At 43.2% G+C, this 27,870-nt stretch overlaps 1 protein-coding gene across 3 annotated transcripts in view; it reads right to left on the minus strand.

Annotated features, from left to right (window-relative positions):
* Positions 1-27,870, minus strand: part of LOC141101491 (limbic system-associated membrane protein-like) — a 118,664-nt gene that overhangs the window by 56,591 nt on the left and 34,203 nt on the right. For all 3 annotated transcript variants that reach the window (XM_073590616.1, XM_073590618.1, XM_073590617.1), the window contains one exon: positions 1,141-1,437. In XM_073590616.1, the coding sequence (XP_073446717.1) occupies positions 1,141-1,437 (297 nt within the window). The remainder of the gene's footprint in view (positions 1-1,140; positions 1,438-27,870) is intronic.

A 27,870-nucleotide genomic window follows, 5' to 3' on the forward strand; every position in this document is an offset into this window, starting at 1 on the left:
TATGGGATTGCTTCTGGAAAATCAGATTAGGCTACTTTCACACTTGCGTTTTTTTGCTGCGCGTTTTTTGCGCACACAAACGCATGAAAAAACGCATCATGCGTTTGTGTGCATTTTTTGCGGGTTTTGGTGCATTTTTTTTTAAAACGTATGCGCACCCATAGACTTTAATGGGTGTTTTGCTGTTAAAAAAGGCATTGTGTGCGCATGCGTTTTTTGGGGGCAAATCGGACGCACAAAAAAAGCAACAGGATGCATTTTGTGTGCCCGAGCGCACACTGCAAAAAAACACATGCGCATACAAACGCGTACGTGCGCATATGTATGCGCACATATGCGCACCCATGTTAAAGTATAAGGGAAAAAAACGCATGCTTTTTTTGCATCCTTCCAATCTTCTCTAGTGTCCACTTTACCCATTGTTTTACATTATTATGAATGCTAGCCAGTGGCCATGTTACCCACTGCTCTACAGTTTTTATCAAGGCCTCAAGGTATTAAGGGGTTGTCTCATCATCTCATCCTCCATGGATGTCATTTTGATGGGGCTTTGGTTGGAAAAGCTCTATGAACTCCAGCTGGGACATCCTTTAAAGACTAACTAAACTTTATTTTTAACTGAATTATGCACTTTGTAATACATTCTATTACTTTATTTTGCTTCCTTTTCTCACAAACTCCACTTTGTTAGTTCTGTTTTATCTGCCTTGTTCAGGCACTTATAGTAGCTGATTTAATCTGCAGTTTTATCAAATATCTGTACTCCAGTGTAAGTATGTCTGTTTCCATTCCCCATACTCATACTGTGAGAGTGTTTGGTTTGTGAATAGTGCCTAAGTATGAGGAGTAGAGGGGCGAACACTGGAGTACGATATCAGATTGAGGTCAAATCAGCTACACTAAATGCATGAACTAGGCAGATAAAACAGCACTTTAAGGATTTAAGGTGGAAGGAAATAAAGGAAATTGCTATAAAAGTATATATAAAAAGGTTTAGTTACTATTTCAGCTCTAAGTATAGCAGATAAAATTGTAAACTTGTCAATGACCAAGCCAATTAAATCAGTCATTCTAAATTTCTACTGAACAAGAGATCTTTTAATCAGAAGAATGTCTTGGTTATTAGATGTCCATACTTACTTCGTAAATACATTCTCTTTGGCGGGCTTTGGCTTTTAAAGTGAGCCTCACATATGAATTCCATCTTGTCCATTTCTTTGGTGACCTCCAAGGTACACGTTCTGATAGTGTACATCCCTTTGTTGGCAACTTCTACTTTTTTCATTTTCTCACAGATAGTTAACGTTTTGTTGCCTTTTATTTCCAAGTTCACCTCCACGCCTTCCATGTGTGGTAATCTGCACGTGAGTTGTGTGTCTTCATCTTCAATGATATTGTCTTCAAAACTCAGTTCTGGAATAGGTAGACTAGGTGGGTCTAGAAAAAGAGGAAAGTCAATTACAATAAATGCACACGAGGCTTGTTAAAGGGGTTATACAGGCACCAAAATGATGGGCAAGTTTGATGTTAGCGAGGTCTAAATCGAAAATGTGTTGGAATAAAATTTGCAGCGAAGAAGGAATTAGTTCTATTACTATAGAGTAAGGTAAGGCACTCAATGCCAGTCTGCTGCATAGAAAGCGAATAAATACTGCCATGTGTTGGAAAGGGAATGGCTTCTGGTTAAGAAAATATTGCATTGATGTGACCATAGATAAATTATGTACTCCAGTTTTGGGCAAAAGTTTATAACAAGGCAATGTCATGATGTTACGGGAGGCCACTACTATTCACAATATTCTAGTGCCAGCAGAGGAAGTTCGCACTGCTCTGGTCTAGTAACCAAGGAGTAACAAACAGGATGCCTGACCAGGGTACTGCGTTTTCTATTGCTCAGTGGTCTTCTGTCTTTCTTTCATTGTTAGTAAGTTTGAAACAAGACACATGTCATGTCCATCAGGTTCAACCCAAAGATGGGAAACTTTAATATATGGAGCAAGCTGCTTCCAAATGAAGCCACCTATAGAATGAACATGCTACTTCAAATTACCAAAATCTGTAACCCTATCAAATGATTGTGTCCTTAAAAGGCACCAAATATGAAATAACCAAAGAAAACATATATGCCAGGAAAGAAATAATCAAATCAGTATTAAGAAAATATCAAAATTGTATTAACTATACAATTAAGAACAATGGATACAGGCAATCCCAAGAATACAGACAAAAAGTTAAAATTTGATAGATGAACTGATGTGGGAAACCCCTACAAAAATTATATATGTATACACAGGGCAGAGTCAAAAATGGTTGTGTATATATATATATATATATATATATATATATATATATATGCACGCCCTAATGGTCAATTTTCGTAGTGGATGTACAAGTTATGTTACCCATAGTTAATAGTATTTAAATTAGACATGTATGCACAGACAAAGCCTAGTAAGTAATTTACACAAATAATTAAAAATATATTTAGGGATAATTACCAATTTAAGTAATGAGCTTACCCACCAAACACCCGACGAGCGTTTCATCAATGCTTCATCAGGGGTTCTTTCAACCACTACAAGCTTTCCAAAGCAGTGAAATAAGAGGGAGTGTGTGAGCAGCAATGTCGTTTTTTACATTGCTGTACAATAAGTTCATTTTCTCTTACCTGCTTTTTGAGGAATCTGTCTGAAAAAAAGAAGTCATGTGCACATACCCTAAAAGAGAATGTTTTTCCCTCCTGATCCCATATGTCTTATCAACTGGATCAAAATTCAGAAAATAATTTTTCACATTTACTTAAGTATTTGTTATTTTCTTCTAAAATAGCATCTAAGCCTTTTTTGAAACTATCATTGATTCCCAATGTGACCGGCATTTACGGGGGTGATCCTAAACCATAGGAGATTTTCATACTAAATGACTACTGTTTCTATTTAATCCAACAATCTTAAAATTAATAATACTTAAAAATGTAAAAAATCCTACCATTCCCTCTCTCTACTCTAATGACATCCTGTCTGCTTTTTTACATTTTTTTTATTTATTTCCGATTATATTTTGAGTATCCCAGCATGCTCTGGGGTTTCTTTTATTGTTGGCTAAATTCCTTATTACTAGATTAAAGAAAGTGGACTTGTGCCTGAGAGAAATACTTTGGAAAACATTAGGTGATTCTCCTTGGATCATTGGACCACCAGATGGTTCCCCCTGACCCAGGGGAAAGAACAAAACTATTATTAGATGACTCCACAGCATTTGTTATGGTGGAATGGGGTTTTGTTTGTTGAGAATAGGTTTTGGGTACCAATTTATTGTCTGGGTAATTTCTATTTTGTTTTTCTGCTTCTAGCACATGGTTCAGGGGTAGCTCACCTTTCTTGATCTCCCCTTTACTGTTGTAGGGAAGGTGACCTGACGGATGGACTGACTGGTCAGATTTAAAAAGGGAAAACAGCTAGGAAAGTGTAGGTGACGTACAGTACCTTGAACTGACATTAGAGGGCAGGGAGGAGTGTGAGCATAGGACTTAGAATCATAGAATCATAGAATCGTAGAGTTGGAAGGGACCTCCTGGGCCATCTGGTCCAACCCCCTGCTCAAAGCAGGATTCGCTAAATCATCCCAGTCAGATGTCTGTCCAGCCTCTGTTTGAAGACTTCCATTGAAGGAGAACTCACCACTTCTCGTGGCAGCCTGTTCCACTCATTGATCACTCTAACTGTCAAAAAGTTTTTTCTAATATCTAATCTGTGTCTCTTCCCATTCAGTTTCATCCCATTGCTTCTAGTCTTTCCTTGTGCAAATGAGAATAAAGTTGATCCTTCTACAATGTGACAGCCCTTTAGATATTTGTAGACAGCTATTAAGTCTCCTCTCAGTCTTCTCTTTTGCAAACTAAACATTCCCAAATCCTGCAACCTTTCCTCATAAGACAGGGTTTGCAGACCGGTCACCATTCTGGTCGCTCTTTTCTGAACTTGCTCCAGTTTGTTGATGTCTTTTTTAAAATGTGGTGCCCAAAACTGGACACAATATTCCAGATGAGGTCTGACCAAAGAGGAGTAGAGGGAAATAATGACTTCACGTGATCTAGACTGTATGCTTCTGTTAATACATCCTAGAATTGCATTTGCCTTTTTTGCTGCTGCATCACACTGTTGACTCATATTCAGTCTGTGATCTATTAGTATACCCAAGTCTTTTTCACATGTGCTGTCACTTAGCCCTATTCCTCCCATTCTATATATGCTTTTTTCATTTTTATTGCCCAGATGTAGTACTTTGCATTTCTCCCTGTTAAAAACCATTCTGTTAGTTGCTGCCCACTTCTCCAGTTTATTTAAATCTTTTTGAATCCTCTCTCTCTCTTCTCTAGTATTAGCTATCCCTCCTAGCTTTGTGTCATCAGCAAATTTAATCAGTTTACCCTCAATTCCTTCATCTAAATCGTTGATAAAGATGTTGAACAATACAGGGCCCAGGACAGAGCCCTGTGGTACCCCACTTGAGACATTCTTCCAACTGGATGTGCAGCCATTTACGACCACTCTTTGGGTCCGATCACTAAGCCAGTTATGAATCCACCTAACAGTTGCCTTGTCCATTCCATACTTAGTCATTTTTTCAATAAGGATTGTATGAGAGACTTTGTCAAATGCTTTGCTGAAGTCAAGATATACTATATCTACAGCATTTCCTTGATCCACCCAATCAGTGATACCGTCATAGAAGGAAATTAAGTTAGTCTGACATGACTTATTAGTTAGAAACCCATGCTGACTCTGTTTAATCACTTCATTCTTATCCAGGTATTGACATACATGTTGTTTAATAATTTGTTCAAAGATCTTTCCTGGTATAGAAGTCAGACTCACCGGCCTATAGTTGCCTGGGTCCACCTTCTTCCCCTTTTTGAAGATAGGAACAACATTTGCTCTTCTCCAGTCTTCTGGCACTTCTCCTGTTCTCCAAGAATTTTCAAAGATTATGGAGAGGGGTTCAAAAATTTCTTCTGCTATCTCCTTCAGTACTCTGGGGTGTAATTCATCTGGACCTGGAGACTTGAATTCATTTAGGTTAGCTAAGTGTTTCCTCACTATCTTTCTGTTTATAGATATCCTGGATTCTTCTATTCCCTTAATAGGACAGTGAATAACAGTTGATGTTGCATTTCCTTTCTGAGAGAAAACAGATGCAAAATAGGAATTTAAAAGTTCAGCCTTCTCAACATCCTGTCTTACCATTTCATCATTTTCATCCTGTAAAAATCCTATAGCATCTTTGACTTTTCTTTTACTTTTGACATATCCCCAAAATCCTTTATTATTGCTTTTGACATCTCTTGCAAGCCTCAATTCATTTTCAGCTTTAGATAATCTGATTTGTGCCCTGCAGGTTCTGCAGACAGCATTATATTCTTCTTTAGATATGCCTCCCTCTTTCCATTTTATAAACATTTTTTTCTTCCTTTTTAGCATGTGCTTAAGTTCTGTGTTCATCCATCCTGGTTTCCTTAAATGCTTCCTATTCTTCCCTCTTTTCGGAATTGTTAACAACTGTGCTTTGAGAATTTCATTTTTCAAGATTTCCCATCCTTCCTGGACATTTTTGTCTTTAAGGATATCCAGCCATTGGATCCCTCCAATTCTCTTTCTGAATCCCTTAAAATCTGCCTTTCTGAAATCTAACCTTGACGTCTGAGTCTTCACAGGTCTTCCACCTCTAGTAATCCAAAATTCTAAAATAGCATGGTCGCTACCTCCTAGGGTCCCAGCCACTTTTACCTCCTCAACCATTTCCTCCCTGTTTATAAGGATTAGATCCAAGGTAGCAGTTCCCCTTGTTTTCTCCCTTACCTTTTGGAAGATAAAGTTGTCAGCAAGAGAGGATAAGAATTTCCTTGACCTGTTAGTTTTGCCTGAGAGAGATTCCCAACAAATGTCTGGATAGTTGAAATCTCCCATGACAACTATGTCATATTTTTTGGAGAACTTGGCCATCTGATGCATAAAGAGTTCATCTATATCTTCGGCTTGCACAGGTGGCCTGTAGTAAATGCCTACAATGGTGTCCTTTCCATTGTTCTGTCCTTGTATTCTTACCCAAACAGTTTCCACAGAACTCCCAGTCTCTGAAGCTTCAATCTCTGTGCAGATATACGCGTTTCGAACATACAATGCGACACCCCCTCCTCGTTTATCAAGTCTGTTTCTTGCAAATAAGTCGTATCCTTCTAGTCTTGTATTCCAATCATGTGTATTGTCCCACCAAGTTTCAGTGATTCCAATTACATCATATTTCTGTTCCTGTGTTAGTAGTTCCAATTCTCCTTGTTTGTTGCCCATGCTTTGTGCATTAGTATAGAAACATTTTAGTTTGTGATTGGTTTCTCTTTCTCCAATATTTTTATTAATTAGATTCTTTCGTCTTTGTTCTTCCTTTCCACTTCTAATAGCAGAGTTCTCAATAGCATTTGTCAGGTGTATGGCTTTTTCTGGTCTTTTGCTTCCTTTCCCATGTTGTTCTAGTGTAAAGCTCTCCTTACAAGTGTAGCAAGGCGACTTCCAAATACATGCTTTCCAGTCTTCGTAAGGTGCACCCCATCTCTAGCAAGTAGTCCATCGTATAAGTAGTTCACTCCGTGATCCAGAAATCCAAATCGTTGCTGACGGCACCATCGACGTAGCCAATTGTTCACCTGCAGAATCTTATTCCACCTCCTTGTTCCATGGCCATCCACTGGGAGGATGGAAGAGAAGACCACCTGCGCTCCCAGTTCGTTAACTTTCTTGCCTAAGTCTTCAAAGTCTCTGCAGATGATTTCCAGGTCGTTTCTTGCGGTGTCATTTGTCCCCACATGTAGTAGCAGGAATGGGTAGTCATCTGTAGGTCTGAAGAGTCCTGATATCCTGTCAGACACATCTTTAATTTTTGCACCTGGAAGACAGCACATTTCTCTTGAAGTTATATCCGGTCTGCAGATAGCGGCCTCTGTTCCTCTCAGCAGGGAATCCCCCATGACCACCACTCTCCGTTTCTTCTTCACAACATTTTTCTTTCTCCATCCAGGAGGACTCTGAGGGCGTAAAAGGTTGCTGTTTGTTGGCAAAGTCTTATCCTGATGTATTTCTTCATCGTTTTCCTGCGTGAGAGCCTGGTACTGGTTTCTGAGCAGTATGGGTGCTGACTGCCTCCTGATCCTCCTGCTTCTCTGGGTCACATGTCTCCATTCCTCTGTTTCTTCAGGTGCACTTCGAATTTCTTCTCTTTCTGTAACATGAAGAGATAATTGTGCTCTGTCCAAGAACTCTTCACCTTCCTTAATGATCTTCAACGTAGCTAACCTCTCTTCGAGATTTTGCAACTTTTCCTCCAACAGGGACACAAGCTTGCATTTGTGGCATGTGAAGTTTGGCTTTTCCACTGGTAAATCTGTGAACATGTAGCAAGAAATGCAGCTCACCAAATGGCTCCTGGCCTCTTCCATCTTGAGATTTCTTAAAAACGATGAAAGATGAGCCAAATTTCCGATTTCCTCTTTTCAGCTGCAACGGCCAAAACCCAGTGATCGTTGAGCTCGCAGAGACTCTTCACTTATCCCAGAAGGCACTGGGAATATGCAAATGATCTCCTCAAGACTCTTCCCCTGGTTTAACTTGACATCAGCTTAGGGCTGAGAAACCGTTGGTCATGGGGGCGGAGTTATAGGGAACCGGGAAAGCTATAAATTTGACAGGAGGGTTCCAGAAAGTTCCAGTCCCCAGGGGGAGCTCAAGTGACGAAGAGACTGTGACAGTTGCTGCACTGTGTGGAAAACCCAACCAGGGGGACTGAGGAGAAAGGAAGTCAGGGGGTGGTCCTGACATAAAGTACCCCAGTATAGACGAGGCTCCGGGTGTAGGACACTGTATTTGGAGCGATGTTTGACCAGTAAAATTACTGTTGGTGTACAGGCCTACGGCGGCCACAGTTACGGAGCTGTCAGAAGCGTCACAGAGTGTAAAGGGGAAGGTACGTATATATACGTCCCCGGAGAAAGTACGGTGTCGCAATGTGTTCTATAACCGGAGAGCTGTGAAGAGAAGTGCGGTGTGCTGTGAGGCCGTCTGGCGGACGGCGAGAGAGAGAATAAACTTGGACCTGTTGCACCCGAATCTTGCCTCCAGCTTGTGTCTGTACGTCTCTGCGTCGTATACAGAGGGACCACCTCCAGCCCGGCCCAACAACCCTACACTGTTCTAACTTTTAAAAGCCTCAGGATGCATATTTCCATCAGGATGTGGGTTGAGTTGTGTAAAGCGAGCTCAGGAGCTGAGCCCGCTCATCAAGTGGCAGATTCTGGTCAAACTCAATAGCTGGCATCTGTGTGTAACAGCCACGGCCGGAACTGAGTTCTGCCCGCCGCTGATAACCATTTAAATGCTAGCATTTACAGTGGGGAAAAAAAGTATTTAGTCAGTCAGCAATAGTGCAAGTTCCACCACTTAAAAAGATGAGAGGCGTCTGTAATTTACATCATAGGTAGACCTCAACTATGGGAGACAAACTGAGAAAAAAAAATCCAGAAAATCACATTGTCTGTTTTTTTTTTCATTTTATTTGCATATTATGGTGGAAAATAAGTATTTGGTCAGAAACAAGCAATCAAGATTTCTGGCTCTCACAGACCTGTAACTTCTTCTTTAAGAGTCTCCTCTTTCCTCCACTCATTACCTGTAGTAATGGCACCTGTTTAAACTTGTTATCAGTATAAAAAGACACCTGTGCACACCCTCAAACAGTCTGACTCCAAACTCCACTATGGTGAAGACCAAAGAGCTGTCAAAGGACACCAGAAACAAAATTGTAGCCCTGCACCAGGCTGGGAAGACTGAATCTGCAATAGCCAACCAGCTTGGAGTGAAGAAATCAACTGTGGGAGCAATAATTAGAAAATGGAAGACATACAAGACCACTGATAATCTCCCTCGATCTGGTGCTCCACGCAAAATCCCACCCCGTGGGGTCAGAATGATCACAAGAACGGTGAGCAAAAATCCCAGAACCACGCGGGGGGACCTAGTGAATGAACTGCAGAGAGCTGGGACCAATGTAACAAGGCCTACCATAAGTAACACACTACGCCACCATGGACTCAGATCCTGCAGTGCCAGACGTGTCCCACTGCTTAAGCCTGTACATGTCCGGGCCCATCTGAAGTTTGCTAGAGAGCATTTGGATGATCCAGAGGAGTTTTGGGAGAATGTCCTATGGTCTGATGAAACCAAACTGGAACTGTTTGGTAGAAACACAACTTGTCGTGTTTGGAGGAAAAAGAATACTGAGTTGCATCCATCAAACACCATACCTACTGTAAAGCATGGTGGTGGAGACATCATGCTTTGGGGCTGTTTCTCTGCAAAGGGGCCAGGACGACTGATCCGGGTACATGAAAGAATGAATGGGGCCATGTATCGTGAGATTTTGAGTGCAAACCTCCTTCCATCAGCAAGGGCATTGAAGATGAAACGTGGCTGGGTCTTTCAACATGACAATGATCCAAAGCACACCGCCAGGGCAACGAAGGAGTGGCTTCGTAAGAAGCATTTCAAGGTTCTGGAGTGGCCTAGCCAGTCTCCAGATCTCAACCCTATAGAAAACCTTTGGAGGGAGTTGAAAGTCCGTGTTGCCAAGCGAAAAGCCAAAAACATCACTGCTCTAGAGGAGATCTGCATGGAGGAATGGGCCAACATACCAACAACAGTGTGTGGCAACCTTGTGAAGACTTACAGAAAACGTTTGACCTCTGTCATTGCCAACAAAGGATATATCACAAAGTATTGAGATGAAATTTTGTTTCTGACCAAATACTTATTTTCCACCATAATATGCAAATAAAATGAAAAAAAAAACAGACAATGTGATTTTCTGGATTTTTTTTTCTCAGTTTGTCTCCCATAGTTGAGGTCTACCTATGATGTAAATTACAGACGCCTCTCATCTTTTTAAGTGGTGGAACTTGCACTATTGCTGACTGACTAAATACTTTTTTTCCCCACTGTAAATGGCACATTACTGTGAAAACATAGTTTGAAAATACTGACGAGGACCATAGAGAGGAAAATGTCAATTAACTACCAGGGACACCATCAGACTAGTCAGGTCAATCCCTATGCTCCCCATATAAAACTGTACCTGGTGGAAGTGTGCAGCCAACTCCGATTCATGATGCCCATGGTTCGGGCAGCATGAATCTAGTAACGGGTACCATTTAATGTAATTTTAAAGCCTTTGGTCTCTGTTATCAGTCAGGATGAGGGGATGGAGGGTTTTTGTATTCTGTAATGCCATAAGAAAAGATAGCACTCTATGCTAATTATTTAGCTCTTTTTTGAGCTCCCACATATTGGTAGAATGGATGTTTTAATCATTTAGCAGATTTGGATAATTCGCTGAATTAGGTGGATGAAATCTACCAGATTATCTGTTGATTATCTCAAGGAAAGTTTCTACCTAGAGATGTCCCAGTGGCAGGGCTGGCTCCAGGTTTTCGTAGGCCCCGGGCAAAAGAATCTCAGTGGGCCCCTTTACCACATTCCACATTAGATGATGCACAGATACGGCAGAGAAATATAGCTGTAGTACAATGCCAAAGATTTCACTAACTTCTTACATTACAGGAGTGATATCAATAGCTCAGAAACTGGACAGCATAGTCCTCCATACAGTATTGTGGGCACCTGATACTGCTCCATACAGAATAATGGACCCCATATAAAGCTCCATACAGAATAATGGACCCCATATAATGCTCCATACAGAATAATGGACCCCATATAATGCTCCATAAAGTATAATAAGCCACATATATTGCTCCATACAGTATTATGGGCACCACATCGTGCTTCATACAGAATAACATACCCATATATTGTTCCATACAGAATAATGAGCCCCATATAATGCTCCATATAGAATTGAGTCCCGTATATTGCTCCATACAGTATAATGAACCTCATATATTGCTCTGTACAGAATAATGAGCCCCATATAATGCACCATACAGTATAATGAGCCCCATATATTGTTCCATACAGTATAATGAACCCCATATATTGGTCCATACAGAATAATGAACCCCATATATTGCTCCATACAGTATAATGAGCCCCATATATTGCTCTTTACAGTATAATGAGCAACATATAAATGCTCCATACAGAATTATAACCCCATATATTGCTCCATACAGAATAATGAACCCCATAAAATGCTCCATACTCGAGTGTGCTTGGTGCTCACGCTGGCTCTGCCCAGTGGTTGGACAAGGCTACACTACTCTTGGTCTGAAATGTTGGTGTTAATGTTAAAAATGTTATTAGTTCGAACATTAAATCCCGAGTGGACAGAGTGCATAATAAGGTTATATTGCGGCAGAAGTCCCCCACTGTTTATGGTAGGTTGTGTTTGCTTGCTCTGAGGCTTTACACGTGGTTTGGATTCCTAAGGCTAGTTTCACACTAGCGTTTATTCCACGCAGCGCACGGCACCGCTAAGGCCCGCCCCCTGCCGGCTCCCTGCCCGCCCCATCCGGTCATCGCCGCCTACTATCGCACATGGACGCTTGCGATCTGCACATCCTATCTTTAGCATAGGGTGCGCAGATCGTGCGCTGGCCATGCGCTAGTAGGATTTTGGCATGCGCTGTGCACTTTTGAAGGTGCGCCATGCGCGCCGAAATGCAACATGCTGTGTTGCGTCCATGTGCGATAGTAGGCGGCGATGACGGGATGGGCGGGCAGGGAGCCGGCAGGGGTCGGGGCTTAGCGGCGCCGTGCGCTGTGTGGAATAAACGCTAGTGTGAAACTAGCCTCAGAAGTATTTTAAGATGTCCGCTGGTTTGTTTAGAGAGATGGCTTGGAGGGGTCAGCTACGAAGACTAAAGCTTGTTTGTTTGTACTTTCTGTTGGATCAAGCCTGGCAGGCTGTGCCTGATTTATTCAGCTTCATACTTCATTGTGGACACAGGGGTGGAAATATAACATACCAGTTGTTAGAGTCTGGTGTATTTTCTGTTGCTCCTCTTAATGCTCTTGCCTTCCTTTCATATGGGTTTATATGATTTGGAAAATAATCTTTCTAAAGATTATTCGATTTCTAGTGTTCTTTCATTGACTCTTACATGGTGCAATTTAAATTAAATTAACTCTCGAAAGAGACTCTATTATCAGGTTTTTGGTATGCCTTCAGAGAACCTGATTTCAGGGATGTGCCACTTTTTCGGAAGTTTGCTGTAGTTTCAATAGAATCAGTGTTTTATCACCAGGAGATTACCACTGCAGGACTAAGTTTCACATGCAAGACAGTCCAGGAAATCTGTGTAACCACGCCCCCACCACGGATTGGCAGCTTGCTGACAGTGTACACTCAACCTCCGATCCTCACAAGATCTCTTTCTGTACTCCCCTCTTATCTCCCCACCACTGATTGGCAGCTTGCTGACAGTGTACACTCAACCTCCAATCCTCACAAGATCTCTTTCTATACTCCCCTCTTATCTCCCCACCACTGATTGGCAGCTTGCTGACAGTGTACACTCAACCTCCAATCCTCACAAGATCTCTTTCTATACTCCCCTCTTATCTCCCCACCACTGATTGGCAGCTTGCTGACAGTGTACACTCAACCTCCAATCCTCACAAGATCTCTTTCTGTACTCCCCTCTTATCTCCTCTTCCCACAATTGCATACAAGACTTCTCCCGCGCATCCCCCCTACTCTGGAACTCTCTACCCCAACATATCAGACTCTCACCTACCATGGAAACCTTCAAAAAGAACCTGAAGACCCACATCTTCCGACAAGCCTACAACCTGCAGTAACCACCGATCCACCAAACCGCTGCATGACCAGCTCTACCCTCGCCTTCTGTATTCTCACCCATCCCTTGTAGATTGTGAGCCCTCGCGGGCAGGGTTCTCTCTCCTCCTGTACCAGTGGTGACTTGTATTGTTTAAGATTACTGTGTATTTATTATGTATACCCCTCCTCACATGTAAAGCGTCATGGAATAAATGGCGCTATAATAATAAATAATAATAATGATAATAATAATACACAGCCCAGCATTCTGAGCACTACTAGATCTACAGCAGAGGGATTTTATCAAAATGGCATATGTGACACATCGCTGAAATCATGTAAAATATAGCGTGGCACTACTGCAGGGTGCACAAGTAGGTTAACCAAACCAAAGAGTGAAAATAGAATAACTTGGCACTCAACGTATGGCTTTCATAAAATGGAAAGGAATTTTATTTTATTTTTGGAGTCTGCAAACGTTTCGGCCTACATGGCCTTCATCAGTCTGACTGCTTTAAATAATTTGACAAGGAGGTAATGAGGTAAGTAATGTGCCAACTCCTGTTATGGGTACTATAATGGTAGGCTATCCTGCTCACTGTCAAGGGAAAGTACTGTGTAATATCCAATATATGGTGCACTATCCAGCTCCTTGTCCAGGTAAGATTCCTATATTTATGATCAGGGTGCCTGTACAGATGGCCCTTGTAGGCCGAAACGTTTGCAGACTGCAAAAATAAAATAAAATTCTTTTCCATTTCATGAAAGCCATAAGTTGAGAGTGCCAAGTTATTCTATTTTCACATCGCTGAAATCAGGCTTTCTGTCCCTACTTTGACTGCTTTCAGATTATAAAAAACCTGCTGACAGATTCCATTTAAGGAAAGAAAAGGAATTTTTCATTTTTGCTCTTTCTTTTTTTCCTTATTGTTTTCCAAGAGCCATACATATTTTTTATCTTACTGTCAACATGCACAGGTGTGGGTTTGTTTTTTTGCAGTACAATCTATAGTTTTTAATGCAACCATTCATTTTGACATACAATGTGCTGGAAAAACAGGAATAAAATTCCAACTGTGATGAAGTGGCAAAAAAAATGCAATTCCACCATTGCTTTTTGGGTTTTGTTTTTACATTGTTTATTTTGTGGTAAAAATGACCTGGAAACATGATTGCCCAGGTCAGTCTGATAAGAGTGATACCAAACGCTCAACAACTTTCTGTACAATTCTAAATTGTATAAAAACTTTTTTTCCCTTTGTGTCACCAATTTTCAAGACCCATTACATTATTATTTTTCCATTGACGGAGCTGTATAAAGGTTTGATTTTTTGAATGCTGAGTCAATGTTTTTATTGATACTAAATTAGATTGCATATGGCATTTTGATAGCTTTCCATTGCATTTGTTTTTTTTTTCTCTTTATGGTGTTCACCATGCGGGTTGATTAATTCTAGATTTTGAGATTTCGAAATTTTACAGACATTCCATTTCCAAAAATATATTTGATTGGAAATGTGACTTTTTATATATTTTCTTTTTATTGACAGTGCGCTCTGGTGCCTGCTTGTTACTCCTGATCTGAGAGAGTGCACTGTCAGTGTGTTGTAAGATTATTAGTATTACCCTTGCAGAGACGAGCATTGCCTCAACAAGTGACGCCTTATTATTTATCAGTGTTATATTTTCAACCGATTGTATTACAATCCTTGGAAATTGAGTAAATTGTATCCAAAGAGTAGTGTCCACCAGGATTTTACTAGAGCCTCTGATGATGAGGCTAGGCTATGCAGCCAGTAGACACTAAGTCCAGGTGGGCGAGACAAAAGCAAATTCACTTTCCAAATGAGTACGTTCTGATATCAGTGCAGCTAAAAAGAGGCAAAGAGACCAAGAAGAAGCAAAGGTTTGGAAGACACTTACATGTATTTTTTTATTTTTTTTTACAAGAATGAAGACAAATCCTGTAATGAAGTGATTTGGAAAGTTTTCCTAATTATCCTTGCTGTACAAAATTATAAAAAAAATGAAAATGTAGTTACTATTTAAAAATTATTGTGATTTCATTGAGTTTTACACATTAATAGGTTATTTAAAGTGGTTTTCCCATGAACAAAGTACATTTTAATCAATAGATCTTGAAATAATAATAATTTCCACAACTGGATGTGTTAAAAATGCTCCTGTGCTGAGATAAATAAAAAATAATTGTGCCCCTGCTGTGTACTGTGTAATGGCTGTGTCTCACCATGTAGAGCTGCTCCAGTTCATTCATGGTCTCAATGTACCACATCTCCTGGGCAGGGGGGGAAGCAAAACAGAGAATACAGACAAGACAGGATGGGATTTACCTTACAGAAAAAATGTTTTACCTCGGCTAATGCATTATTAATTCTGCTGCCGGGTACCTTAACGCGATTGACCTGCAGATTAATGGTGCGTTGCTATCTTTTCTATATTTCTGTGCGTGTTTCGGCCATCCTGTAGGCTGCAGGCCTAAAGGGACCTGGGGACTACCAAAGAAGAGAGGGAGGACAGAAAGCCCATGGCTCCATGGTCTAACAAAGGTTTTATCGGTGACCTTTGTATTTTACATTGCTCCTCATTTACGCTACTGTTTAACCCTTGGATTCTCTTCTGGATTTAACCCTTGGTCTGTTCATCTACTCATCTTTCCTATCAAACTAATAAATTATACATTTCAATAGGATTTAAATGTTGCCATTTTTCTTCCTGTTTGGTTTTGCATCCGACTTATTGACGTCTTCTATCAAGTCACTCCACCAGCCAGCAGCTACTTCGTGAATGCAACCCGGGGGCCTCTGGATTGTATTCAGAGATTAAAAATGACATTACCAAGACTACGAACCCTACGGGCTGTGTTGTTATGTGAGGTCTAAAACTAAATCATAGACATAAAAACAAAACTAACACTTCAGTCATCTTTGTTCTGCAGTTTTATGAACTTTACGGTAGATGGCCCCAGGTGCCAGAGCTGATTGATTGCTGGGCAATGGTGCAACTTTCTCAGGAAGTCTGTGTGGACAGATATAAAGTCATTGCTTGAAGAAAATCAAAGAAATGTTTATCCAGGTTGAATGTTGATCTTACAAGGAATGCGATTGTCTTTTCTATTACAGGAAGGAATTTTTGTACGTAATGGCTGCTTTACTTGGCAGATTTACCACTAGGAATTTGATAGCTTACCATAAATAAAGGGACCTAATGGAAAGTTCTTTTAGGTCCGACTGCTTGATCGAGGATAATACTTAAAAGGTACTCTATCCAAAACTTTTGAAACCCTCAAACATACTGAAAGATGTGGAAAATAGTTTGGTTGACACAGCATTTAGGAAAAGAAGAAATGAGAAATGAAGTGGGGGGCACTTTCTGGTTAGAGGGAGTTGCAGTGTCAGTGAAGTGTACGGTGGATTTCAAGTTCAGGTGGGTTGGGCTGCTAGTGGCAGCATGGGCCAAATGTTCTAAGCAGTAGGAGGCCAAATGGACATTCCTGATGGACATTTTAACAGCATCCAGAGCCTAGGGCTCAGGTCAGGTACCATGGAGCGGGCCTGGTCTTCTGACATCACAAGGTTGGTGGATGTGTAATTATTTTGGGGGCAAATGGTCATTCCTGGGTTCGGACAGCGATTTTCTGAGGTTGATGGTGTCACTGGACTTGGTGGTAGTCCAGAATAAATTGGTGGTGGCTAGAGTTGAGTGAAATAGGTCGGCCAGATTCATAAGTCGCCGACTTATGGCAAAGTCGGGTTTCGCCGACCGAAACCCGACCACAGCGTTAAGTCGGCCATGCGGTCGGCAAAATGAGCGCCAAAGTCGGATTCCCCAGAATGCTTGAACGTGACTTTTTTCAGCCACTGAGCAAGGACGCACACTGTGGGCAATGAGATGACATGTGCAGCGTCTGGGGAGAGAGTTTTCGCGCACTTTAAAAAAGCGGTTCGGCATGTAGGTGTGTTTACTGTCCTCCACTCCCTGCCGACTTTGCTTCCCCATTGACTTGCATTTGGTTTCGTGTTTCAGTCGGACCTTCGACTTTTCATGATAGTCGGCCGACTTCGTTGTACTCGACTTTTGAGAAAGTCGGGTTTGATGAAACCCGACTCGACCCTAAAAAAGGCAAAGTCGCTCATCTCTAGTGGTGGCATAGTAGAGGCGTTGTACTAAGTAGGAAGGAAGTCTGAATTGCTGAGCCCTGTCCCATCTGTATCTACCTGATGAACCTGGTGTCCCATACATTGTGTGTGGCGGCTCCTGAGGATGGAATCCAGGAGGCAGCGGAGGCCTGCGGTCTACAAGTGAGTGTGATGCACCCCACACACTATGGCACACTGGGATGGGACATCCCTGGTTTGTAAAACACCAAAGTGCAACCAGACTGCAGCTCTGACGCGACTACCGCTTTGCAGAACTTTGCAACTTGACCAGCCACACTTCCTCATAACACAGTCAGACATAGTTCCTCATACCCACTGCCAGTCACATTGCCACATAATTATATCTGCAAAACCAAAGAAAAGAGCTATGCAAAAACAGGGATCGCCAATTAAAACAGATTTTTTTAAACATATTAAAGTGCCCCTGTCAGCAGGATTGTGCACAGTAACCTACAGACAGTGTCAGGTCAGAGCCGTTATACTGATTACAATGATACCTGGTGATGAAATCTGTCTTGTGGTTGTTGTGTAATCTGGATTCTCAGTTTTCAATTAATGATATGCTCGTGCTTCGGGGCGGACTGTGGGGGGGGGTCTTCAAGTGGGGCTCTGATTAGGTAGTCATAATACAGACTGCTGATAGGTCACTGATCCCTCACTGACTTGCCCCCTAGTTTACATAATATATATTATATATATATCTTAGATTAAAAAAAAACCTTCTGCAGCCTGGAGCTTGCCGTGGCATGTGCGCTAATAGCTGCTGCTGCGCAGGAGCCGGCGGTGCCATTTTCGAGGTGGAAATTTATTTTCTCTAGCAAGATGGCGCCTCCTGTGCAATAGCAGCTATCAGATACACCGATAGATGCTACTGTGCTGGCTCAGCGGGCGCCATTTTCAAACAGATTTTTTTAAATGAATTTCATGATAACATGAAACAAATGAATTATATACACACACTACACATGCGATCATGCTGACCACCACATGAAGACCCACCCCCCACAGGCCGCCCCGGAGCACGAGCATATCATTAACTCATAACTGAAAATAAAAATTAAACAACAACCACAAGACAGATTTCATCACCAGGTATCATTGTAATCAGTCTAACAGCGCTAATCTGACACTGTCTGTAGATTATAGTGCACAATCCTGCTTACTGGTTCCTTTAAACAAGCCAAAACAAGGTTAAAAATCCTCTGTATTTACATTTCGCAACAAGAGGTCTCCACAAAAACTTTAGTTGGTATTATAGAAGTTATTATCTATATGTGCAAATGAAGTGGCTTCTGGAATGGTAAGTGACATTTTGAGTACCTGGTGATGCCTTTTGGGCTCACTAATGCCCCTCCTGTCTTCCAGTGCTTCATGAATGATATTTTCCGAGACTTGGTGGATAAATTTTTGATCATCTATCTGGATGATATTTTGATCTTTTCCAAGGATTGGGACTCTCATGTGGAACATGTTCGGACTGTGTTCCGGATTTTGAGGGAGAATTCCCTGTATGTCAAGGGATCGAAATGCCTTTTTGGTGTACAGAGGATTTCATTTTTGGAATTTATTTTGTCTCCGTCAACTATTGAAATGGACCCGGCCAAGGTACAGGCCATTTATGATTGGGTTCAGCCCACTTCTTTGAAGGTCCTCCAGAAATTTTTGGGTTTTGCTAATTTTCATTGTAAATTTATAGCTAATTTTTCTGGTATTGCCAAACCATTGACTGATTTGACTAAGAAGGGTGCTGATGTGCTGAAGTGGTCTCCGGAGGCTGTTTCTTCCTTTCAGGAGCTGAAGCGAAGGTTCACTTCTGCTCCGGTTTTGTGGCAACCTGATGTCTCACTCCCGTTTCAGGTAGAGGTGGACGCTTCTGAGATTGGTGCAGGAGCTGTTTTGTCCCAAAAAGATCCTGAAACATCTAAAATGAATCCCTGTGCTTTCTTTTCCCGAAAGTTCTCCCCATCCGAACGTAACTATGATGTGGGGAATCGGGAACTGTTAGCCATGAAATGGGCATTTGAGGAGTGGAGACATTGGTTGGAGGGAGCTAAACATCAAGTCGTGGTCCTTACTGACCACAAGAATTTGATTTACCTGGAGTCAGCCAAACGCTTGAATCCTAGACAGGCTAGGTGGGCCTTGTTTTTCACACGTTTTGATTTTGTGGTCTCTTTTCTTCCGGGCACTAAGAATGTCAAGGCAGACGCCCTCTCTAGGAGTTTCTTTGCTGATTCTCCTGTTGTGACCAAGCCTGCTACCATCTTAGGTGAGGGGGTAGTTCTTTCTGCCATCTCACCCGATTTGAGACGTGCTCTGGAAGAGTTTCAGGAGGACAAACCTGAGCGTTGTCCCATTGGAAAATTGTATGTTCCTGACCAGTGGAGAAAGAGAGTGATGTCTGAAGTTCATTGCTCTGCATTGGCTGGTCATCCAGGTATTTTTGGTACTAGAGATTTGGTGAGTCGGTCTTTTTGGTGGCCCGCCTTGTCTCGTGATGTCAGGAATTTTGTGCAGTCCTGTGGGACTTGCTCTCGGTCTAAACCTTGTTCTCACTCTAGTGGCTTGTTGATGCCTTTGCCGGTGCCCAGGAGGCCATGGACCCATATTTCAATGGATTTTATCTCTGATATGCCTGTCTCTCAGAGAATGACTGTTATTTGTGTGATTTGTGATAGATTCTCTAAGATGGTCCATCTTGTACCACTACCTAAGTTGCCATCTTCCTCAGAGTTGGTGCCCTTGTTTTTGCAACAGGTGGTTCGCTTGCACGGGATTCCTGACAACATTGTATCTGACAGAGGAGTTCAGTTTGTGTCTAGATTTTGGAGGACTTTCTGTTCCAAGCTGGGAATTCAGTTGTCCTTCTCCTCTGCGTTTCACCCTCAGACCAATGGGCAGACGGAGAGAACAAACCAGACTTTGGAATCGTATTTGAGATGTTTTATTTCTGCTGATCAGGATGATTGGGTTTCATTTTTGCCCTTGGCCAAATTTGCTTTAAATAATAGAGCTAGTTCTGCGACTTTGATGTCACCTTTTTTTGGTAACTTTGGGTTTCATCCTCAATTCTCTTCAGGGCAGGTGGAGCCTTCTGCCTGCCCAGGTGTTGACACTGTGGTGTAGAGAATGCACCAGATCTGGGACCAAGTGGTGGATAAGTTGTCTCTCTCCCAGGAAAAGGCCCAGCGGTTTTCCAACTGGCATAGGACCATTGGTCCCTAGTTTAAGGTGGGTGATAAGGTTTGGTTGTGATCAAAGAATATCGCTATGAAGGTGGCTTCTCCAAAGTTTAAACCTAGATTTATTGGACCTTACAAGATTTTGGAGATTCATAATCCAGTCTCTTTTCGATTGGCTCTTCCTGTTACATTTAAGATCCATAACGTGTTTCTTAAGTCTCTGTTAAAGAGGTTTGTTGAGCCAGTAGTTCCTGTGGTGGCACCTCCTGACCTGGTATTGGTTGAAGGTAATGTGGAATATGAGGTTGAGAAGATACTGGATTCTCGCCTGGCTAGACGGAGACTCCAGTATTTGGTTAAATGGAAGGGTTATGGCCAGGAGGATAATTCTTGGGTCCCTGCATCTGATATTCATGCCGAAAGATTGGTTCGTGCCTTTCATCTGGCCCATCCTGATCGTCCTGGTGGTGTGGATGAGGGCTCGGTGACCCCTCCTCAAGGGGGAGGTACTGTTGTGAGTTCATTTTCCCCTTCACCGTCGATGTCTGATGAACTCCCTCTTCTGGTGAAGGAAGGTAGTGAGGCTGATTACTAAACACCTGATCTGGTTGATGATGACTGGGTAACAGGAAATTCTGACTGGATATAAGGCAGCCGACGCCCTTCTGAGTCGCTGGTGATTTCTCTGCTGGATTCTTGGAGACCAGTCTGATTCCTGCTTCCCAAAGATAAGTTTGTGCTCTGCTAGTGAACTTATTAGTTTTGTTTTGTTTACCTTGTTTTTTGGAGTTCAGCCATCCCCGGTCAGGGGTGTGCTGAGTTCCATTTTTGTCTCTGATCTGTTTGTCTCTTTGCTCTGTCTTCAGAATTTACCTGAGTGCTGATTTAGTCTTTTTGACGTCCTAGCGACTTCAGGGCCTGTTTTTCCTATCAGACGGTTGGGACATTTTTTGTTAGGGTTTTTTGCGGATTGCAGACAGCAGCTTTTCTATCCTGTCCTTTTTAGTTAGCTTGGGCCCCATCGTTTGCTCAACCTATCTTTCTATCTGTGTTAGTGTTTTCATCTTGCTTCACCGTCATTATATGTTGGGGGCTGCCTATTGCTTTGGGGTCTGCTCTGGGGCAGTTTAGAGTTCCGCTTTCTTTCTTTAGGCCTATTTAGTTCTCCGGCTGTGATCGAGGGGTCTAGGGCATCGTAGGAACCCCCACGGCTACTGTTAATTGTTGTGGATAAGATCAGGGGTCTGCAATACGATAGCTTCCAACCTCTCCGGTTTTCTGGACTTAGCTTGTATTTTTGTTTTTTCCTCCTTCGGCGACTCATTCATAACAGGCTACATTATATTATATAGGAAGGTGGGCTGTATTCTATTCTATTCGGGGCTACATTATATTCTATGGGGGCTGTATTATATTTATTATATTCTGTGAGGGGTGATTGCATCATACTCTATGAGGGGGCTACATTACACTATATGAGGGGGGCTGCATTATATTCTATGGGGGTGGTGGCATTATACTCTGGGTTGGTTACATTATACTCTGTGGGGTGGCTGCATTTTACTCTGTGGGCTGGCTGCATTATACACTGCGAGGTGGCTGCATTATACTATATGTGGGCTGCATTATACTGTATCGAGGACTATGGGGAATACATTATACTATATGAAGAACTATGGGGTGCATTATACTATGGGAAGTGAATTGTACTACTTGGATGACGATGGCGGTGCATTATCCTATATGGAGCACTATGAGGAGTGTATTATACTATGTGGAGGACTGAGGAGGGTATTTTAATATATGGAGGACTATAGGGAGTGTATTATACTATATGGAGGACTATGGGGCACATTATATTATATGGAGGACTATGGGGTGTGCATTTTACAATAAGGAGGACTGTAGTGCACATTATAATATATGGAGGACTATGGGGTGTATTATACTAAACAGGCAAAATACTGCATATTCATCAAGTGATTGGATTGTTTATGCCGGAACAAAAATCATTGTTCTCAGCAGCACATTGCCGGTGTAAACTGTAGATGTGCTGCTGATAACATGATACTGTATGGGGACAGATTGATCCATTAGTGATTGTTCTGTCCCCATCATTCTTCCTCAGATGGTGGAAAGAGGCCGGGAAACAAGTGTTGAATGACTTCAATATTGTCGATCACACTCATTTAGCGTCCTGAACTCAGCGCATGTAACTACAACCAAAATGCTTCTATGTGATGTGCAGCATGTTAGCATTTGGGGCCCCATTTTAAACTTTGCCTAGGACCCCACTTTGCCTAAAACCGGCCCTGGTGCGGAGATGTACTTTGGGGACGCTATACTATGTGAGTGTACTGTGGGGATATCATACTGTGCGTGGAAACCTACTGGGGGGCATTATACTGAATTTGGAGGAATATACTGTAGGGACATTATACTGTGTGTGAGGGAGTGTACGGTGGGGACATCATGCTATCTGTGGTGAAATGTACTTTGGGGACATTATACTGTGTCTGAGGTACTGCACTGTTGATACATTATACTGTGTGTGGGAATGTACTGTTTTTACATCATACTGTTTTTTGGGGTATGATACTGTGAGGGAATCACAATGTGTGTGGGAACTGTTAGGCATCATGCTGTGTGTGGTGAGATGTACTGTGGGGGTCATCTTACTATTTGTTGGGGGAATGTGCTTTGAGGACAACATACTGTGTGTGGTGAATGTACTGTGGTGGACATCATACTGATATTGGGGGAGGGGGCAGTGGCGATATCCTACTGTGTGTGTGTGGCACTTTAAGGGGCCATGAAGGTGGTACCATAATATATCAGAGCACAAATGGGCTTCACTAGGAACATTATTTCTGTGTGAGCACATATAAAGGTCTGGGCAATGTTACGGATGTGGCTTTTTGTGAAATAGAAATTGCCATGGCCTGAACCACAGTAAGTGTCCCACTTTAAAAGTTTGAAAGTGTGGTTCAACCCCATTGCTGACCAGTGGAAGATACCCATCTAAGGTTGGCACTTGACCCCACATATCTATCACTGTGATCTTGTGGATAATACTAAAGGGGGTTTTACACTAAGCAATATCGCTAGCAATATCGCTAAAACGTCACTGGTTTTGTGACGTTATAGCGATATTGCTAGCGATATCGCTATGTGTGATACTTACCAGCGACCGGCTCCCCCGCTGTCCATCGCTGATCGCGCGAGATTGTCCGGCTCCATTTCTCGTCGGGCGCTTCCTGCTGAGACTTCCTGCTGTGACGTCCAGCGACGCGTGGAGCCGGGCGGGAGGACGTCTGGATCGCTGTGTGTGAAAGGTAAGTATCGTGCGCTGCGTCGCTGCTGCATCGCTGCTGCATCGCTGTGAGATCTTTCTGTATGAAAGCTCACTAGCGATCATTTAGCGATGCACCAGCGATCCTGACCGGGTCGGATCGCTGGTTGGATCGCTGGTGCATCGCTAAATGTAAAAGGGCCTTTAGTCTACCTATAAGTCCAGGATCACACTACCGTGTGTGATGCGAGAAACTCGCACGAGTCTTTCGCATTAATACCAAATGCTGCCGCCAGCACTCAGGACCGGAGCTGTGGCTGCATGTATTTCTTTGCATTGTGGTGTAGTGACCACTGTATCCGATAGGGGGCGCTGTGTGGATAGCCTTCTCCAGAGTGGTAACAGGAGCAGGGTGCTAAAGCACTGTTATGTATCTCAAGGTGGGTGGCCTTGGGAAGGAGACTTGTGTGTGTGTTGATCAGCAGTGATACTGCTGAGGTGCTGTTTCAATGTGTTTGGGAAGTCTCCAGGTAACTGGTGAGACGGGCGGGACTGGTGAGACTGGCGGGACTGGTGAGACTGGCTGGACTGGTGAGACTGGCTGCATGTGCCTGATGCCTCCAGTTCCCTGGAGGGAATGGACGTCTGCAGTAAGCTGAAGCAGCCATGAGGTAAACCCAGAGAGGGGATATAACTGTGAGGCTAAGAGAGCCTGTGTGCTGGACATGGCACAACCTGTGTGACCACAGGGATGACAGAGTGAAGCTCTGTCATGGACGCTATGCTGTTAATATGAACTTTATGTTGCTGGTCATAGTTTATGATGCCTATATAAACCAATTGGACTGTGATTGTTTTATGGAAAACCTGTGCCGGATGTAATTTATTGGCTGCCAAGCGAGTATCCCCTACCCGAATGACAGCGCTACCATACAATTGGTGGAGAATGCGGGCAGTGTTGTAGCCTTGTTGCTAGGAGCAACGGAAGAGGACTGCAAAATTCGGTTGCTAAGGGCAACGGTTTTCAAAAGCACATGGTGCAGTGCTGGCAACGCTGAGCCAGGAGGGCTGACGGTCTGGAAAACAGTGTTATATACTGACAGCAGGTCAGTGGAAAAGACTTATAGGACACCTCTGCGGTAGAGGGGTCTGAGAACCTGCGCGGCCAGCAGGTGACGGTCATGGAAGCAGTGTAATATGCTGATCGGGGTCAGAGAAAGAGACTGGTGATTGCTAGGGTGCCTCTGCGGATAAGAAGTCCCGAGAACCTGAGTGGCCGAAACAGGTAACGGACAGGTGTTCGTGTTGTACTGACCTGGGTCAGTGAGAAAGACTGTGTACCTGGAGGGTTCAGTGAGCAAGGTGCTGGAGGATCAGTATTGGGAGGTTCTGGGAGAAAAATCGGATCCCTGGAGCACGTGGTATGACCTTGGACCTGGTGAGGCGTGAGTGTTGGGCAGTCTCAGGAGGAGATGGATGTCCTGAAGAGCACCCGCTGAGCCCCTGGACCTGGTGAGGCCAGTGTGTTGGGAGACCCTGGGAGGAGGGTCGGCTCCCTGAATAGCACCCGGTGTGCCCTGTGTGTTGGACGGTCTCAGGCGGAGACGGAACGTCCTGAATAGCACACAGACAGGACACGTGAGTTTTGTGTGGTGTGTTTTTTTCTCTTGTCTCAACTCAGCTGCGGTGGCTCAGTGGGAGTCAAGAAGGTGACAAGCGGCTTGCTGTAACTCGGCGGGGTTATGAAGGGGACAAGCGGCTTGCTGTAACTCGGCGGGGTTATGAAGGGGACAAGCGGCTTGCTGTAACTCGGCGGGGTTACTAAGGGGATAAGCGGCTTCTGGTAACTCGGCAGGGTTACGAAGGTGACACCTGTCATGATCCCAGTGCAGGTTTTTGAGCTGCACGTCAGGGGTTAATGTCTGGAGCTCAGTGCAGGTTTTGACCTGCACACCTGGGGTTAATGATTGTGGCCTCTATTTGGTTCTGGGAGAGCTTCTTAAACCCCTGGGAAGCTCCAATCCCAGTCAGTTATACTTTTGCCTTTGTCCGAGGGTGGTGACCTCTGTCTGCCTGTGCCTGTTCGTTGCTATAGCTTGTTTACATGGTTCTGACCCGGTTCTGTTCCCCGTTGTGAGTTTGCCTGTTGATTCTGTACTGCACTTCCCTCTCTGTGTATGACTCATTCCCTGTGATCTGACTACTCTCTGCTCGCCCCTCTTGTACCTTGCAGCTATCTCTGTGTATGACTCATTGGCTATATCATGACTATCTTCCCTGTCTATGCCCCTTGGTAAATTTGTCTTGCAGTTACCCTGCTAGGAGTTCTCTTGCAGCTCCTAGCTCTCTGGAGTTTAGGCCACGCCCCTAGCAGTCACGTGCTTCAGGTCCTGCTGCTCTGAAGTACGCACCTACAGTTGTGGCCAACAGTATTGACACCCCTGCTATTCTGTCAGATAATACTCAGTTTCTTCCTGAAAATGATTGCAAACACAAATTCTTTGGTATTATTATCTTCATTTAATTTGTCTTAAATGAAAAAACACAAAAAGAATTGTCCTAAAGCCAAATTGGATATAATTCCACACCAAACATAAAAAAGAGGGTGGACAAAAGTATTGGCACTGTTCGAAAAATCATTTGATGCTTCTCTAATTTGTGTAATTAACAGCACCTGTAACTTACCTGTGGCACCTAACAGGTGTTGGCAATAACTAAATCACACTTGCAGCCAGTTGACATGGATTAAAGTTGACTCAACCTCTGTCCTGTGTCCTTGTGTGTACCACATTGAGCATGGAGAAAAGAAAGAAGACCAAAGAACTGTCTGAGGACTTGAGAAACCAAATTGTGAGGAAGCATGAGCAATCTCAAGGCTTCAAGTCCATCTCCAAAGACCTGAATGTTCCTGTGTCTACCGTGCGCAGTGTCATCAAGAAGTTTAAAGCCCATGGCACTGTGGCTAACCTCCCTAGATGTGGACGGAAAAGAAAAATTGACAAGAGATTTCAACGCAAGATTGTGCGGATGTTGGATAAAGAACCTTGACTAACATCCAAACAAGTTCAAGCTGCCCTGCAGTCCGAGGGTACAACAGTGTCAACCCGTACTATCCGTCGGCGTCTGAATGAAAAGAGACTGTATGGTAGGAGACCCAGGAAGACCCCACTTCTTACCCCGAGACATAAAAAAGCCAGGCTGGAGTTTGCCAAAACTTACCTGAAAAAGCCTAAAACGTTTTGGAAGAATGTTCTCTGGTCAGATGAGACAAAAGTAGAGCTTTTTGGGCAAAGGCATCAACATAGAGTTTACAGGAGAAAAAAAGATGCACTCAAAGAAAAGAACACGGTCCCTACAGTCAAACATGGCGGAGGTTCCCTGATGTTTTGGGGTTGCTTTGCTGCCTCTGGCACTGGACTGCTTGACCGTGCGGATGGAATTATGAAGTCTGAAGACTACCAACAAATTTTGCAGCATAATGTAGGGCCCAGTGTGAGAAAGCTGGGTCTCCCTCAGAGGTCATGGGTCTTCCAGCAGGACAATGACCCAAAACACACTTCAAAAAGCACTAGAAAATGGTTTGAGAGAAAGCACTGGAGACTTCTAAGGTGGCCAGCAATGAGTCCAGACCTGAATCCCATAGAACACCTGTGGAGAGATCTAAAAATGGCAGTTTGGAGAAGGCACCCTTCAAATATCAGGGACCTGGAGCAATTTGCCAAAGAAGAATGGTAAAAAAAGCAAAGAGGTTTACCTGTACAGGCCTCCAGACAAATGCACTATCAGGATGCAGTGGACCCATATAATTAAGATGACAACACAGGTGCAAGAATACCGATAATAACAACCGCTCGCAGCCTACCAATATATGGAGGGGGCGGTTGCCTGGTATGTTAATGCACAACAAAACACTTGTATGCGGCGCTGTTCACACTATGGCCATGCACAGCATCCAGGCCAGCCTAGTAGTGACACCCTTCGATTAGCTCAGGCGGGCTGCCCAGCACTATCAAAATGCATGCCATGTGAACAGACACCGCAGTTTACAAGACCAAATGGGCCCAACTGCACCCTGAATAAGAAGTGCAAAAAAACACATTAAAAAAATGTGGAGTATTAGCTGATATTTTGGCCAAAATACGTGAGCCCGTAACCTGCGTCAAAGATCTCCACGTTTACGGGTACCTAACACTAAATCCTTAATGTGTTTTTTTTTTTGGCCCTGAATTTTTTTTTCTCTCCTCTCTTCTGCAGCATGGACCCAATGTGTGCTTTATCTGAGCAGGTGAAATGCTTGACTCGCTGCAGAAGCTTAGTTTGGAACACCAAGCTCTGGCCCAGTCCCAACGGTGGGTTGAGGACTCAGTTCAGGGGT

This window comes from Dendrobates tinctorius, unplaced genomic scaffold (assembly GCF_039654945.1).
Source record: "Dendrobates tinctorius isolate UK_male_01 unplaced genomic scaffold, ASM3965494v1 ptg000118l, whole genome shotgun sequence".
In the NCBI taxonomy this organism is placed as follows: domain Eukaryota; kingdom Metazoa; phylum Chordata; class Amphibia; order Anura; family Dendrobatidae; genus Dendrobates; species Dendrobates tinctorius.